Below are 18480 nucleotides of genomic sequence, written 5' to 3' on the forward strand. Positions count from 1 at the left end.
TTAATCAGGAATCTTTATTTAACTTACAAAAATTGAGTTTGTGTTACTCGATGTAATCCATTTGAAATAACTTCTGGCATTACAGTGTCCTGAAGGTAACTTGACTTTCTATGATTTGATGTCTTATTATTAGTTCACATAACTAGATGTTGAAGATTCACTCTGACCCTGATTATCAGGCTCTTACGATCACTATCATCATGACAAATAATTACCATTTTATTTGTCTTCTTACAATCGACTGCAAAAGTTAGTTAATTTCCTACTTTTATATATTCTTTGCTACGTGGTTTCCACAGCACAGAGCCGATTCAGACCACTTTCAGCGGAAAACATTTAATAACTTCTTAGAAATAAGACTGCTGAGCAAAAGCAGCCCAGTCTCCGCAGGCCTCTCTCTGTCCTCTCCAGTCTGAAAAAGACACTCTAGTGATCTGTCTAACAGGCGGATTGCGGCTCAGATACACAGACAGCTGAGCCAAAGTTCCTGTCTGGCATCGCTTTGAATCAGACTACAAACTCAGTCCTCAAAATGACAGCGAGAGGCTCCCCGGTGGCACAAGGAGGATGGGAAGTGTATGGAAAGTGAATTTTAAGGCAGTTAAGGTGCATGCTGGGGGTCCGAGCTCCCCTCACCACGCTCTATTCCCACAACCCCCACCTGCCCTGTCAGGCTAATTGGAATTTGCTGTGCTAAGTCCTCCATGCTCGGGGCCCGGGCCTCCTCAAATGGCTCCCGAGGCTCCCTCCGGCAGGAAGATGTCACGGAGGCACAGGAAGGGAAAACAGTGCGCAGCCGACCTCTCTGAGGAACTCTCTCTGCGACGGGCTTTGGGTCAGCGCCAGTCTTGACATCATCCGGCGCTGGGACCCAGATGTACAGCTCTCTAGTGGTACTTTTCAGAGCGAGCGAACCAAATAGTGAGTTTTCAACAAAGTCAGAAGGAGGCTTTTTTTTTTTCCAAGATGACAGCTAACAAATTGATGGCAGAGACCATCAGAAGAAGAAGATGGGGGAGACAAGTAAAGGCAGCAAATAAGGTCAGTGTGGATCTGTTTAACAAATGACAGGCGAGGCTCCACCTGGGGACCACTGCGAAGGTTTACTACTTCACTTTGGTGAGTTTTTCCTCTTCCTCGAATTCTCGCATCTCTTAATCCCAAAAGAGGAAGAATTTCAACGGAGATAAAAATGAAGCTAGAGGGCAGTTCCACCTCCTCCTGCCAGCTTTGTGAGCTGAGATGACGAATGACCTTGATAGCCTGTGCTCAATTGTTTTGTGAAAGGTAAAAAAAGAAGACAAGAACACTTGTTTCTTCTATTTAATTACTTTTCTTTGCTATATTAAATCATATTTGTGAAGGAATTTGTGAATTTGTGAGGTTTATAACTTTATATAAATAAACATAGAATGAAGTAGCACAGATACAGAGAGAGAGAGATGCTTTTTGCTTCACACTGAAAATGACCGGTTAAAAACTGTCAATATATCACAGATGCAATACTAGGTTAACTTTATGAGTACCAATTGGTTTCCAAAATTGGTTTTGACCCAATGTTGTTACAAGATATGGTTATCTTGACACAGTTTAACCTTAAAACTGTTGCTAATTTATTGTTATTTGTACAAAATGATGTGTGATATGTGATATTTAGAACTTAACATTATATTAACACTAACAAATAGTGACATGTAACTGTAACAGTTTGCAACTATACCATGTTTTAGTTTGGATAAATAACATTAACACTGCATCAAATCAAACCCTTCTCTTAGGTGGGTTTCTACTCATGGGTACTGTGTAACTCAGTATTGTGTTGGTGTTACATCAACCCAGATTGGGTCCAGACCACACAGTGACTTTCAGTGTGTCGGATTTAATCACACAAAGTAGCAGCAACAAATTTTATGATGATTTCCAGAAGATATGTGGGCAGGATTTGGATGCCAAATGGCTGCACTACAGCAGTGAAGTTCAATAAAGTTCAGTTGTATAATAAAGTTACCTTTAAAGTGAAACAATATTGAGAAATGTGTCCTTTTTATGTTGGCCAGTTAGAAGCTCAGTGCTTTATTGCCTACCAGATGTCTGATTTCTACCTTTTGGAGAGAGTTATTTGTGCATAAATGTAGTAGAAACTGACATAATGTAACATCTCGGCCTGTTCATGTTGATTGACTAACAGTTATTGATCTAAACAAACAAAAAGAAGAAGAAACTGTCACATTTAGGAAGCCAGATTTAATGAATCCTGCCGAGCAATGGCTCCTTGAAAACATCTTTACAGATTAAACACAAATCACTGCTCTGACAGCTCAAACGTGTTCCTGTTCTTGCCTCACCAAAAGAAAGAGGGGGAAAAAGCTGAAATAGATGATCCAGAAAGAGGAAGGATGTAAAGCGTTTTTTCAACATCATCTGGGAGCGCAGTCCTGATTCCCAGATGGGTGCTTACCTTGAGCATTTTGTAGTATTGCCAGAGAGCTCTTGTTAGAAACAAACCTACACATGGTAATATTTTAATAGCTTTTGCTCTCACAGGCGGCTTCAGCATGTTTCAAACACTCACTGGCTGGGGAGATGGCCCCTCGCTCCACCTGCATGTCAAAGATATTAATGGTTCTGAGTCACTTTGTGGCTCGAGAGTCAGATACCTCGCTTCCGATTTTACTGAACATGACCACTTTTCCAAAAGGAGGTGGAGGAGGAGGAGGAAGTCTGTCTGCCTGACCGTCAGCTGAGCTTCTGAAGGGGAGAAAAAGCCTGTCTGAGGAGCCGGTTGTGTCTCTTCAAACGTACAAGAACAATTGTTTTCATGTGCCAGAGAGTTTGGCAGGGCCTTCAGACAGAGGGAGGATGATGGAGGGCTGTACAGTGAAGGGGATGGGTGGGTAGGGGGAGCTGGCAAGAGGAAATCCCAGAGAAGAAATTAGGGAACAATACAGATCGTCGTAACAGCTCTGTTCTGCTGCAGGCTCGCACAATCAACCTCCAGCACTCAGTAGCCTGCCAAAGTCCCAAGGCAGAGGTGAAAATCCAGCAATATAGACTGAAAGGGGTTTTTACTTCCTTAAACAAACAATTGAACCGGCAGTGTGATGCAGCCCTGTAGCCTCAGTTCCCTCACAAAGACGGGAATCATTTCAGCCAGTCATACATTCTCAGTGCAGAAGAAACGTTTTATCAAGATGAAACAGAAAAGAAAAAAATCAATTGATATATGGATATATACATACTCTCAGGCATGTGTAACTCCATATAATTATTACAGTGCATGTTTGTGTGTGTGTTAGTTTAAATAAAAATTGCCATTTGATTGAATACCAGATATCAGTCAGTTAAATCTGCAACAGCTGATTTTTTGGTCCACTTAGGGGACAGCAGAAACAATCTGTAAACATATTGTAAACATATTATCACCATATAAAGTTACACTCAGTTAGTTGCCTATTTTAACTTTGTCTGTTAGGTGCTCAGCAGGTAGTGCACGCTAACAGCATGTGTCTAGGAGCTGGTGGCTCACCAGGTAGAACTGGCACCCCATGTACCAAGGCTGAGTCCTAAACCCCCTTTCCTGTCTATCTTGGGCTGTCCTATCCATGAAAGCACCAGAAACACGTAAAGAAAACAAAAACTATTGCATGTGTTACTGTGACATCTGTCATGACATTCATGGTCTGCAGAGGATGAATTTTAATAACTTTGTTGACTTTCCATTTAGTGCCATCGTCAGGTCATAATTTAAATGTGTCCTGTACTTTTGTTTGTGAGCAATTCCTGCAAAACTAATGTTCTTCCCACCAGCCTCAGCTGCAACTTGTAATTCATTTTAATTAGCACATTCTATCAGGCTAACACGCCAAACTAATATTGTGACAAAGGTAAGTATCACACCCACTGAACAGCATGTTGGCATGCTTTTAGCATTTAGCTCAAAACACCTCAGATATACACTATCACTATGAGTGACCCCTTTCACAAACTGTGCATATAGAAACATAACAATGGGGGTTATAGTGGTTTTAAGGTTTGCTGCTGCTAACCTGACTGAGGAAAGCTACATAAAACATCATATAATCCACAATTGAGTTGTGTTTTTATGTGTGTATTTTATCTATTGATGTACTTGCTACATTCTTTGTTATGGTGTTTTACTAGAGTTTATTTTACAACCTTAAAGAGCTAAATAACTAATTAGCCTAATAGCTTTTTATATTGGTTGCAAGAAAGGGCAACAAAGACTGTATCACCTGGGAAGGTTGAACATTGCAAAACACGAATCGACTGGGACATTATCGAGGTGGAGAGTAAAATCACTGGTGAGCAGGAGCCTCCCTTTGTTTGACCTTTTCAGCTCAAAAATCACACAGAAAGCCATCATCACAAATATGAATCACCTCCTCTTTAAGGAATTTGACATCCTCCCAGAGTCAGAGATGATAGGTCTTTTAAAAAATGAGGTGCAACAAGTTACAACTTTCATTCATCCCATGTGTAACACATGCTCTTAATTCTGATATACCATAAACTGCCTCTTGGTACCCCTTTAGCTTGTTCATGTTCTTATTGCTGCAGTTTGTCTGTGTTTTATCACAGTAACCTTTCATTGCTTTCTGTATTGCATGTCTAGTACGAGCACTTTTAATCTCTAAAGTCTTCAATTGTCCTTGTTTATGGTTTATGTTTTTATGCTTCCTTGCTGCAAAACTGTTTCCTCTTGTGGGACAATAAAAACATTATGTGAACTGAAGTAAGAGGGATTTGATTAGTTTTAATTTCAGTTTTTGAATTTTTTAATTACCATTTTAGTGGATCTTCTTTCTCAAAACAATAAAACAAAGTTAATAAACAAAGAAATAACTAGAATTATCTCAAAATATCATCTACCAGCCTTTGTAGCACAAAAACATTGGTACTGTTACGGCCCATCAAAGAGCTATATATCTGTCAAACCCCAGTAAACATGCACAGTCTTCATGGGAAAGTCTCCATGTACAGGACCTGTGGGAGAGATGGCGGAACTATTGGGACGTTTAATTTCAGCAAACAGAGCAAACAGTCAGAGGATTTCCTCAATCAGAGGCGAAAGAGTGTGCGGTGAACAACCTTGCTGACAGAAACATGGAGACCTGCACTAGCAGCTGGGCGTGCTAACAACCTCTGGGATTTACTGTGGCGTGCAACACCATTTAACTACAACACTAAGAGCCAGAATCAAACACATACATGCACTCATTACACGTGCACTCGACTCCAACAATCAAACCCTCAGAAAGTCACAACTAAAGTCTTACAAGCTTCAGCAGTTGTTGTTTTTTTTGTCACTGAAGTTAATAATCACAGTATTTCCTTAAAACACGTAGTTTGTATAACTGTAAATAAACGCTGCGCTGGAGTATTAGAACATCTGCGGTGACCAACACATGAAAAGTATTTCAAAAATGTAGAGTATGACGCTTTGCTATTTCTTTCTTATGCTGAGATTAACCCTTGTCATAAATCTAAAACTGCTCACAGCTGCACAGTTACCAGTGTCCAATAAGGAAGCGGACAAAAAAAATATCCTCATTTCCACTGATGATCTGTAGTAAAATCAGTACATTTCTACCTCCCTGTGTTCACTGTGCCAGCTGCTGCTGAATGAGGCATTGTTTGATGCAGATGTCGGAATCCAAAGACCTCACTCTTCCCTTTTCCATAAAACCAGTCAGCTATTAATAACCATATATCGACCTCCTTTGTCAACAAGAGCGACACATACAAATAATATGCTTGAAGGGAGACAATGGGGAGTTCCCTGGGATGAAAACAACAGGATGAGCCAGCCTCACTGTGTGTGTGTATGTGTGTGTGTGTGTGTGTGTGTGACTGATGAGAGCCTCCAGTATGTAAGTCAGTCATGTCTGACCAACTAGGTTACATCCGTTTTGGCAAATCCAGACCATTTGTGAACCTGTTGCACCACAATTAGGTGCAAGAGGTTCAAGTTCTATCTATTCCACGTACAATAATTCTCCTTTATTCAAACACACACCAGGGGACTCAAACTGCCGGCCCCGGGGGCCATTTCCAGCCCTTCATCGCCCCTTCGACAGGATGTAAGATTTGTTTCCTAATTGTTTCATGTCAATTAAACTCCTTTGATACACAATTCAAATAAAGACACAATTATATATATATTTTTTTTTATTTGGTGCAAAATAATGGCAAAGGTCAAAGGTGACTGCAAATGCATGTAAAGGGTTGATAAGGAGAAAGCAGGTTTCGGGCCTTCATTTGTTGTTGCATTTTTTTTTTTTTGTTAATTATAATGTTAGTAATGGAAATATTTTCAGAATATTCTTGTAATAGTTGAACGTTGAAGTGGCCCCAAAGACAATTTTGACCCCTGAAATACACCATAAATTGCCAAGATACCCACATATAGCCTAACACTCTATATAATCCTATACTTGCTTATTGTATTGTGTGTTAGTATTAGAATTGTGTTATATGAATAGTATTCACACATGTCCACTGTCTTCTGTTGCCCTGTTTCATTGTTTGTTTGTGTGTTTATGGCCCACTCTGGTTGAAGGCATCTGTTTCACAATGTGTTTTGTTGCACCTGTCACTACACCCAACAGTGATGAACACACTTCTGTATTACTGCAGTGAGGGGAGAAGTTAATTTGACAGTATAATCCATCAGAACTGCTTGATGGATGATCAAATAGCTTCGGAACCGCCTCCTCCACCCCACACCTTTCCAGTGTTGGATTAGGGAGAAGCTGCGTCTAACCCTTTCTCTAAAAAGTGTGTTCATCATTCAGGAGGTTTTTACTGGGAGCCGAATAATCCACAGAGGTCTCCTCCTCTCCAAAACAAACAGAACCGGTAAATCAAACCGGTAAAAACACTGAATAAAGCAGTTTCACCTTTAAATTGTGTGTTTTTATTATGTTATTTGGTAGACAGAGGGCGGCCTGCCAGCTGAGCTGCTGCTAATGTTGTGGTTGTTTCTCTGATAACTAAAAATGATATTATAGTTATAGTAAAATATATACTTAAAACCCACTAAGGTCTAAAAAGTGTATCGTAAAAATGTGCCTTAAAACTAGATAAAAAGTCAGTTTATAACAGCTTCAACCACAACGCTGAAGCATGCACAAAGCGGAAAAGCACCGTTCCCTAAATAAAATATTGGAAACATTTGGGATAATGTAAGTACATGTATATAACATAGGTCTAGTGTTGATGGACATTTCAATGTGGAAATTGCAGTTGCACTGCTCTCAAGCACCACACGATGGCATATCGCCATCTAATAATAATACTCAGCTAAAACATGCCCCTTTACAGGAAGTGACTCAATTTCCAGTGAAGTGAGAGAAAAAACACCACTTGTTACAGATAACTCAAGTTTAAAAGATGTTACAGAAGGTACTGTTCATTAAGGTGAGTTAAATCAGATTTTTTTTTAATATATATATAATTATAACTTTTTATTTAACTATAAAATTCAATCTTATAACATTTTATGGATAATTTCATCCACTAAAGGAGCATAAGTAGCTCAGTGTTTTTTATGCCGTGCACACTGATAGAAATCTGATCTGAACACTGTGTTTGACCATCTCAGCTGTTGTTGGTGCATTACGCAACACAGACTTCGTCAGAAATTACTGCAGCCTGTGATGAAGATGTCCAACTGAAGTGTCCAAGTCTTGAAAGTGGCCTCACGGATTTCCTCTCAGTGACATGGTATAAGGTCAGTGAATCACTTCTATGATGCTACAGTTAATTGCAGTGGTCTGTTATTCTAGACACACAGTACAACTCAAGAGTAAACCTGTACAGCCTTTCCAGTAAAGTACAAGAAACCATTAAATCCTCTAGTGTATTGTAACTGATACACCACAGTGATTACAAACTCCACAGTCAGTAACATTCAGTAACTTATTTTTGTCATATGGATGTATAAAAATGTCTTTTTTGGTTGTTACTTTGAACAGTTCAACCAGAGTAAGCGTGGCATTATCAGGAGAGGTAAAAATGATAAGGTGCCGCAGAGCTACAACTTCCCTCGGCCGGCCAGTTTTGGAGAGAAACACAGTCTGCTGCTTACCAGAGTGACGCCTGAAGATTCAGGCAACTACGAGTGTTCCATCAGTGCAAATGTAGGGGGCCAAAATCAGTATGACAAAGTCATCCTGAACGTTAATGGTGAGCTTTGCAAAATATATAATGCTTCACTGACTCAGAGCATCTGAACTGAGCTACACATCTATCTGGATAGTATGTTGAAGTATGTTTAAATGTTTTTATTATATCTCATCTCAAAAGTTAGGATTCCTCATGCAGTAATAAGATGTTTTATATAGGCTATATATTATATATTTGACAGTTAAAGAGTTGATACTGCAAGTCCCAAAAGTCTTTGAAGTCTAAAAAGTAATTATTTAATAATGAATTAATTCATTAACTGTGACTAATTTAAGTCACAGTTTCCCAGTGAGATGCTTCAGAAAACATTAAATTAGTAAACACCTACAAGATTGGATTTAAGTTCTGTTTAAAACATCGGTTCCCAACCTGGGGTTCGAGCCCCTAACTCGGAGTTTAGATTATTATTTAAGATATAAACTTTAAGGTCCTGAACACAAGCTACATTTGCAGAGCCTTCACTCTCTGTTAAACAGCTCCGTCCTGCATTGGAAAAGTATGCAGTTAAAACAAATAAAGAGTTAATAGAAGAAAATCAGGTAGAAGGAAACACTGAATTTGTCACAAAAGAAGATTATTAAGTGTTTATTATTGATTAAATAATGATACAAATACATAATACAGACAGAGAATTGCATAAAGAGTACCTTAAATTATCAGGAAAACTCAATATTGATCAATATTCACAGGAAATAATCTTATAAATATGTCCCTAAGTCAGGTGTTGTCAGTTTACTCCTTTAAAGGCAAAGGTTGAAAACCACCAGTTTAAACCACATACCATATATGATGCGATGCAAAAATTTCATGACCCAAATTGATTTTTTTTAACCTCATTTCTGCAAACAGTCACAGAAAGTGTAGACCACATCAAAAAGCAGGAAACACTCTCTCATCCATCATCTCAAACACAACATAGTTTTCCTTTCCATTGTGACCTTTTTATGTATGCATTTCTTCCATTCATTGGAAATATAAAATATGCTATAGTCTTACTTCTGCTGGATAAAATGATTTCGATTTCAGGTATAAACATATTTTTATGTTAGAAATTTTGTGAAACTGTCTGTTAAACCTCTCAAAGAAATCATGTTTAATCATCGATAAGATACAATCAGTTATTGCTGTGATAGATTCCTACCAGTCTGGGCTGAAATATCTCATTTATATACTGGTTTCTTCTATTTTTGTCTAAATGCAGTATGTGCAACCCAGGCTGACCTGACAACAGTGACAAATGTGCTGAACACGACTCACTACGACTCGCTCTGCCACAAACCAGCTGTGGACCTGCCCGTCATGTGGACCATTACGGGCTATGTGGCAGTGGGCCTGGCCAAAATCATTTTATCTATAATTAGCATTTGGGTAAATAGACTCTATTTATCTGCACGTACTGTATGGATTTGTTACAGGTTATGAAGCAAACATGGTCAAGTCAACATAAAGAGCATGAAGTGGTTTACGAATAGATGATTCAAATGAAGAATAAATGGGAATGTGGAAGGGAGAGGAGAAACTGATCAAAAGACGGCGCCGGTGCCAACTCATGTAGGGCTTTAAAAACATATGAGAGAATCTTAAAAATCGAGTCTATATTTCAAGAGGGCCTTGCTGCAGCATTTAGAGGAGCTGCAGTCGACATAAACTGACTGACTGACTCCTACACAACGAGAGATACATGAAGTCGCAAAGAGAAAAAAACATGTTTTTAGTTTTGAGGTTGACAGATATGACAGCATATTGCTTCCACACAATATCACCTTATAGAGTGAAACGTTTATTGTTATGACAGTATGTTTTTCACATTACAACAATATATTTTTACGTTATTATGACATACAAACTTATCAGATTGTAACAAGGAACTTTTCTTGTTATAACAATAAATTATTTATCTTGTTCTAGATTGCCACAACTTGTTGTTGAAAAACAGATCAGTATCACGTTCAAACATGTAAAGTTTATTGTTATAAACATATTGTTACATGTTTTTCACATTATGACAAGATAATTTAATGTTGTTACAACATACAAACGTTTCTTGTTATAACAAATATTTCTTATAACGTTAAACTTTTCTTGTCATAACAATATACTATTTATCTTGTTATAACATAAAATATTTCAGTGACTCTTTGAGCAGCCACGTGGGTAGTTCGATTGATGACGTTAGGCAGTGGCCCCCAGTTACTGACCCTTATATGGGTGAGCTTAATGTTATCCAAATGTTAGATATTAGATATTGTTACGACAACAGCTAGAAATAGAGAAAAAAAACAGAGTGACTGCCACATTTGAAGTGGTGTAGCTACTGTGTAATACTACTGTACTGGTTGACTGCCAATCAAGAGTTGTATTTAATCATTACAGACCAGTTATATTAGTAAAAACTAGTATGGTGTCAGACAGCAGCACTCTTCATGAAGTAAAGTCATATGTGTGGAGCAGCTGATAACTGCACAGGTTCTTCCCTGACATCATTGTAAAAGTACCATTACATAGAAAGTAAAGGGAACAAAGTAAGAAAGTAGGAATTGCTGTGACATTATTATCAAGCGATAAAGTCAGTGTAGGGAGGAGATTGGGGCGGATGGACGGAACAACAAAATATCAGTCTTTATCACCAGAGACCGCAGTTCATTTCCTGTTGTAATATTTCGCACTGACAATCAAAATAGGTTTTTTATAAAAGCATAACCACCATTAGCACCTCAACCAAGTGTTTATTATTATAACTATGGCAACATTAACAAAGTACTTATTAAAACCTCAAAATATGATCTAAATAAAACTCAAAGTCCTGCCGATAGCAGCGCCAGACAAATGACTTAATTCTGTTATTTAACTTGTTGTAGATTTTACACTCAGTGGCCTCTTTATCAGGTGCACCTGTGAAATCGAATGCAATCCAACTCTACGCAGGCATAAATTCTGCCTTTGTAAAGACAATAATGGTCAGTTTTTATTGACACTACATTAATTTTACTTTAAAATCAGTTTTTATCATCAAGGTTGTAGTTTGCATTGTTGTTTCACACCCACATTTACAAACATGATGGTGGGAGGAATCTTACTAACACCTCATAATATATTGCAGTCCAATATATCCACACTACAACCTCAATCATAAACATTAAATTAATACAATCAACAGAATATTATTATCTTTTATGGCTGAGCTGATTGTATTAGACTGTGTACATAATAAAGTGGGCCAGGAGTGTATTATATAAAAGGATATACACAGTATCAGAGGTGTTTGTGCATATTTAGTGTATAAAATCTTGTATTCTGTATGTGAGTAATGCAGACTGTCCCAGTGTGGGAATCTGACACCTCTTACTGTCTGTGGGCTGTTGTTCAGTCATGTTTACAGAGAGACTGTAGGCGAGCTTACCTCTGCTCTGAGGCATCATTTCCTCTAACGACAGCACGTCTCCAGCTTTTGGGGGCTTTTAGTTTTTTTTTTACACACACATAGCACATAGCTTCTTTGCAGTTTAATCATTTTATTCTGTGCTGTTCTGTCTCTTTCTGTGCACATTCAGGTTATTCGAGCTCTTCGTATCCGGTCTTCAAGACAACGGCAGCGTAAGTGGTGAAGCTGACTGTCTGACCTTCATGGAGATCTTTGACGCAGACAAACAAATCCTCTAAATCACTTACATAATGATTTTTTATTTTTACATTTCTTATTTATTGTATTTTATTTGCTTTCAAAGATATTTGTGTATTTTTTCAGTAAAGTGTCCTTAGATAACTAAAATGTATCCTGTGCTGAACCAACCCACTTGTTGCCTTTTTATTATTAGCATTAAATTGGTTGACTTAACCAGGAAAGTTGTAAACAGGAACAGACATGAGAGGATGTAGGGCTTTTTTTTTTTTTGAGAAACACAAACCACCATGCACCACACAATCACTGCTCCAGGTGTAAACACAGTGTTAACTCTAGTAGAGCTGACATGTGATAACATTTGCCAACGGTTTAAATTACAAAGTTCAGCTAATTATTTTGAAATTATTTTACTGTTAGTGCTAGGGTTGGATGATACCACAAAGTTTGGTTTCAATACCAGGTCCAAGATCACAGGTATCAATACTTTTTATTGTTAATAACAGCTAAAATACTATCATAGGGGAGTGTGACCACCAAATAATTTGCCAAACATGACCCATTTCTTTATGTTTTTCTGTGTTAATTACTTAATCACATGTTTAAACAAAATGTTTTGATGGTAAATAAATAAATGTACATTATGTGAATGCACAAGACAGCAGCAGAGATGCAAATATTGCAGCACTGACACAAATATTGATGTTTTTCTGTATCGATTCAACGAGTATCAGTTCTTAGGATTGATCTCTGACAGATTTTATTTTTATATGCTATAATGTGATATGATATACAAATCTAAATACAGATCCATAAACTTATACACCGTTGTTTCTTTCCAGATACAGGTCCTTTTTTTTTGTCCAGCGAATGAAATGTTTACTTTGTACATTATTTATGACAAAACTCAGCAAAACTATATCATTCAGCTAGTGGCTTTCACACACCGCCTGTTACACTTGTAGTTTCTGCCATAAATCCGCTGCTCAAAGACAACGATACCAGCTTGAACACAGTCACACCGCAGACATCAAAAACGTAATTTCAGAAAACCATTATCAGATGTAAACTGTGGTTATTTTATCGGTGTAGTGTAGTTCTAGAGTATAGTTCCTGTTTATGAAGTGAAAGTGAAAACCAGGATGTAAAACTGTTAGTACTGACTTCTCCTTTTTGGGGATGTACAGAAATCCAGCAGCTTTTGTCCTGCGGACACCTGGAGCAAAGCCCACCAATCATCACAGTGGAGTGAATATCCACCACTGAGTTCTCTTCCCCGTTTTACAAAGCCAGAAGAATACAGGAAAACCATTACATGGATCACTGCCTTTTGAAAATATTGATTTGAGACAAGAGACGAGGCGTCTCATTGACAGCAGCTCAGCAGGTGCAATGTGGGAAAAGAAAATGTGCACAGATCACCACCTACTGGCAAATCCTCAGAACTCCACAGCCACAGAAAATGGAAAATAATGGTGTGTGTCAGTTGGGGTTTTTTGTGTGGAAAAATGTGGGACATGACATTTTGATTGAATGTCTAACTTAAAAAATAAAGATTTTCTATTCCCCCTCAGGTTGTAACACGTAAGTTTTGGCCTCTGGTTGACTCAGCACACAATACACTATCCAGGTTACAGGTTAGGCCTTTAGCATGTAAAGTGAGCTTGAATGCAACTTTCCAATCTCCCACTCTAAGTAATGATAAAAGGAAGCTTTACAGTTCTTATGGTCTCATGCCATTGTCGCCTTGCACCGTCTTCACCCAGTTAGTTTCCCCTTCTTTGTTGTAGCTGCATTTCTGTTTCTTTGTGGTACTTCACCATCAAATATCTGCATAGCTGGTTATTTTGTGGTAACCTGGAATTTTCCCTGTTGGGCGCAGTGTAGCAAAGATGGTGACAGATAAGCCTGCACTAGGCCCACGTGTGCGCAGGTTGATTCACATTAGCCACAGCCTGGTGATGACAGCCTTCCCTGCTTGCTTCACAGCCACCGGACAAATTCTGATTTTAGAAAAAGCATCTTTCATGCAGTGGTAACCAAAATGTGGAATATTGGCTCAATATGTGGGACAAAGCATGACAATGCTGTGTAGTCCCACAGAATTAACAACTAAACTAAGCAAAAGCAGTAAAATAAATCATGGAAGGATCAGTAATTCTGTCTTTCTATAATGAATAAGTCATTTTATCTTAGCTATCATTCATGTTTACAGACTGTAGGCGAGCTCCCCTTTGCTCTGAGGCACTATTTCCTCTAAAAGCAGCTTTAGTTAGTTCTTTTTCCAGTTGAATAATTCACTGGATTGGTTCTTATTCTGTGCTGTTTTGTCTCTTCCTGTGTTCATTCAGGTTATTCAAGCTCTTTGTATCAGGTCTTAGAAGACTTAAAAAAGACTACAGCAGCGTAAGTGGTGAAGCTGACTGTCTGACCTGTTTGGAGACTTTAGAGAGATCATTGACACAGACACACCAATCCTCTAAATCAGTTATAAGTGATTTTATTTATTTTTTATTAGCAAACATTACACACATTATGTGTGACAGCATCTATCACAAAGTTGTAGCATGTAAGACCTTGATTTGATCCTTGATTTCTTACAAGATTTGCAGACTTTGTCAAGAACTTCCACCTCCTTTTCCTCACCCTGAGATTTATCTCATTCTGTTCCAGCTCTTCAGGCTTCAACTGAACAAAAAGACTGGCAAAAGTTACCACGTTTGCTTGTTTTTCTTTCTGCTTTTCCTCATGAAAGTGATGCCGTGAATTAAAGCTCATAATCCTCCTGTTGTTCCCTCAGTTTTTACCACAGAATAAAAGCCCCCTGACCCAAATGTTGCCATTTTCTCCCGTTCATTATAAGATATCAGAGCCATCATATGTGCAGCTAATATATTATTAATAGTGTTTGCATGAATATTTAAATCATTGTTGTTGTGCCCTAAAAGATAAAAAAGGAAAGACTGAGCAGTTAATGTCTCAATTACTTCAGAGTCTTTAAAAATCCTTGAACCTTTACAAGCTCTGCTGTTTTCATCTCTTCCTGACCTTTACAGAGAGATTCCCATTGTCTTTAGTATGGTGTGTGTGAGTGTGAGTGTTAATGTATTAGAGGACCCAGAGATCTTTAACTCACAACCCAACAGTAAGAACTATATAAAGCTTTCATTCAATATTATAATACATATATATATATCCCAATAATAATAATCTCTGAAAGTAAAATAAGCTCTTTCTCTTTTTATATCTTTTTTATGGAAACTATTTACATCTGAATGAATATAAGATATTATGTCTTAATACATGCATTAAACTCTGTTGCAGTTTAGTATTCTGTTGAAATATATCAGGCCCCAAAAATCCATTGTGGTTTTCATACGGGTAACTTCCTCCCTGAAAGATAAATACAGAAGAATTGCTCTTCCATATGGCTTTTATGGTGGAGATTTTATAGATAATCATTCTCTGTTGATTTAGTTTCATTTAAGAGGGTTTGTAAAGGGAGGAATGTAAAGGAATAACTCCAAAAACAGCCTGACAACTTGGTTAGAATGTTTTAAAAGACACCTAATGTAGTGCTACCAAAACTGGGGGATGGGACCCCCACCAGGGGTCACCAAAGCTTCACAGGGGGTCACAAGGCCTTCGTGATTTTAAGGGGTTTAAGAAAACTTAAACAATATACACAGTAGGCCTATATCTTAGTATTCAGTTTATTCTCTGATAAACAGCCTTGTCCTGCATTAGAAAAGTTAAAGCAACCAATAGAACAATGGCCAAGAATGAGAAAGAAGACAATTTTATCAAAAAAGAGGCCTATTAAGTAGTAACAATTGTTGAAAAAAATAAATAAATAAATACAAAGTACAGACAGATAATTGCATAAAACAGGAAAACTAATCTCTGATCAATATTCACAGGAAGTAATCTGCTCAAAATTCATCCAAATTACTAATTTTACACAAACTTCCTGCCGTTATTGTGTTGACTGTTTGGGTTCATTGTACAGTTTATCCGTTGTTCAGTAGTGTTTTGTTATAAACTGAATATAATACGAAATATGCATAAAATATGTCACTGAGTCAGTTTACTCAATGATAAAATAAAAAGGGGTCTCATACAGAAGAAGGTAAGGAACCTCTGTTTTAATACATTATTTAATATATACATGTGTCCCTATTTGATTTATATAGATTTAATGTTTGATAACTGTAGGATTTGTGATGTTTCAGTATGTCTGCTCTTAAATTGTTGGATGTTGTTTAAAATTAGTGGGGATTATTGTGTTTTGTATCTTTTTATGTGTATGCTCAGAGTGGCTCCAGGTGATCAGCTAACCTGCCACTTGTAACAACAGCACAACGGTTCCTATAATCAGGTGATTATTCATTAATGGAAACATACCTATGAATATTATAATCCTTGCCTGCCATTAGATCCTCCTAAATGTTACACACTGGACCTTTAAAGCAACGCTGTGCCTGCAGCCTCACAGGCAGTGACTCATTGCTAGTAATAATATGACAGTGACATTTTTCCAGCAACTAGTAGTTTAACTAATGACTAATACATTTCAGTAATAATGTTAAAAATAATTAGTTACAACATTACTTTTGTTGGCACCCCCTTACTGATTGTCAATCCAACAATTCAATCACATCTTTGTATTCATTTCTATAATCGTGGAGGAAAGTAGTTTGGAAGATGGATAAAAAAAGGGAAATGCTGGAAATATTCCTTTGATTTTAACTAACAAAACTAGATTTTAACTTTTTAAGTCTGAATTTTGGGGAGGAGGAGCAGAAAAGTAACATAACTTTTTTTTTTTAAAAGTGAAATGTAACTAATTACTGTTGGCAGGTAATAAGTAAAGTAATAATATTTGAAAAGAGTAATGAGCAATCAATAAAAAAATTTGAGTAACTAGCCAAACACTGATTATGACCCTTAGTAAATGTTTGATTTATTTATTTGCCTTTTAAAATATGTTTAATTTTATTATAAATATATCATATGTGTCTTATATCACTTGAGTTGCAGTGTTGAGCTCTCAGGGCCACCGTAGAGTCAAATGTGCAAAGAAAAAAAAGGAGGTTTTTGGTTAAGTTAAGATGCATCACTCTTCCTGTGGGAGAGGCCTGCTGAAACATGACAAACAGCTGACCGTCTCTCTGACCTATATGTCACCCCAGGAGGTGTTTCAGCCTGTAGTTAATCTTTTCTGTACTCGACCCAGAGGCTTCAAAGCGCGTCCCAACTGGCTCCTCTCAGCCAGTCTGGAACTCCCTTTTTCCCAAAACGGAGCTAAAACTTTCCTCTGGAGATGGAAATATCTGTTTTATCCAAGAAGCTGTGGTGCATCCACAAACAGCTGATTCTCCTCTTCACCCCACTGGTGTTTCTGCCTTTACTCTTTACTCTTCCAGAGAAGGTGAGGCAATTTCCGCTGTAAAATTTCACTTTCCAGCATTTTCCGTGAACGATGAATGAATCACATTAATTCTGACTGTGCAGCCTATTAAAGAAATAACCCCATGTGTCTATAATCAAACTAATTATCTTATTTGTTCGGTAAGATAAATGTGATTAAATCAGCACTAGTTCAAATATTAAGTTTTCCAACATTAAGTGAACAAATATAATTTAAATCTCCATTGTTAGATATCAATGTAATATGAGACTAAACAACCTTAATGTCTCAATTAGATCGATTTAGAGCAATTTTTCGATGAACAAAGAATAATCTGCAAGCATTTAGATAACTAATTAATCATTTAAGTCATTTAATTGAAGTACAAATAGTGAAACAACAAAATATTTTCTGTATGCTCTTTATATATCATTGTAAACTAAAAAATATTTTTGGACTTTTGGTTGGACAGAACAAGACCTAGAGTATAAAACACTGGGAAGTGGTGATTGGATATTGTCACTATATGTTTTTGATATTTCACAAGATAAATGATGAATCAGTTAATCAAATTGATCGATTCATTAAACAACCTCCCTCTCTCTCTCTCTCTCTATCTCTCTCTCTCTCTTCTTCACCCGCTCTGTCTGTCTTCTTCTCTCCTTCACTGACCTTCCTCATCTCCCTCTTTCTCTCTCTCCCCCATCCTCTGATATTTTCATCTTTTTTTAAATTTCACTCTAACCTTCTGTCTCTCCTTCTCTGTTCTCTCTCCTCCTCACTCATTTCTTATTCTCTTCATCATCTCACCCCCCATTTCTCTCCCTCCTCCTTTTTAGTTTTGTCTTTTCATCTCCCATCCTGTCTTCATGTTTGACTCATAACGGCTCTCGCCTTATCTCTATTACTCACCATCTATCTCTGTCGCCTGTTTCTGTCTCTGAATCTTTCTTGTTCTATTGCCTAATGACTTTGCTTTTTTCAACCAATGGCCTCATCATTTTGCTTTCCTTTCTTTCTTTCTTGGACATTGCCATAGAAAACTTTACCCCTTTTTTATCAGTTACTGTTTAGGTGTCAAGGTGGTGAAGTGGTTAACACTGTCACCTCACAGCAAGAAGGGTCCAGCCTCCCGTGACCCAGCAAAAAGAATAAGCGGTCATAAATAAAGGTAGATGGATGTTTAGGAACCCTTGAGCATGTAAGAAGTATGATTATTTGTTTTCTTTCCAAGAGTAAGATC

The 18480-nt window shown here is 37.5% G+C and overlaps 2 protein-coding genes across 2 annotated transcripts in view; both read left to right on the plus strand.

Annotated features, from left to right (window-relative positions):
* Window positions 1-7373: 7373 nt before the first annotated feature.
* On the plus strand, window positions 7374-12413 carry LOC118323980. Its single transcript, XM_035656074.1, has 5 exons — window positions 7374-7440; window positions 7625-7753; window positions 7998-8208; window positions 9410-9576; window positions 11760-12413. The coding sequence occupies exons 1-5, from the start codon at window positions 7414-7416 to the stop codon at window positions 11811-11813; spliced, it is 588 nt and encodes a 195-aa protein (XP_035511967.1). The 5' UTR covers window positions 7374-7413; the 3' UTR covers window positions 11814-12413.
* Window positions 12414-17001: 4588 nt separating this feature from the next.
* Window positions 17002-18480, plus strand: part of slc13a3 (solute carrier family 13 member 3) — a gene marked incomplete in the record, with an annotated part of 11663 nt that continues 10184 nt past the window's right edge. Inside the window, 1 exon segment of the mRNA XM_035655992.1 lies at window positions 17002-17258. Coding sequence (XP_035511885.1) covers window positions 17151-17258 — 108 coding nt within the window.

Source organism: Morone saxatilis, unplaced genomic scaffold (assembly GCF_004916995.1).
Source record: "Morone saxatilis isolate NCDOM2014 unplaced genomic scaffold, NCSU_SB_2.0 Contig15, whole genome shotgun sequence".
In the NCBI taxonomy this organism is placed as follows: Eukaryota; Metazoa; Chordata; class Actinopteri; family Moronidae; genus Morone; species Morone saxatilis.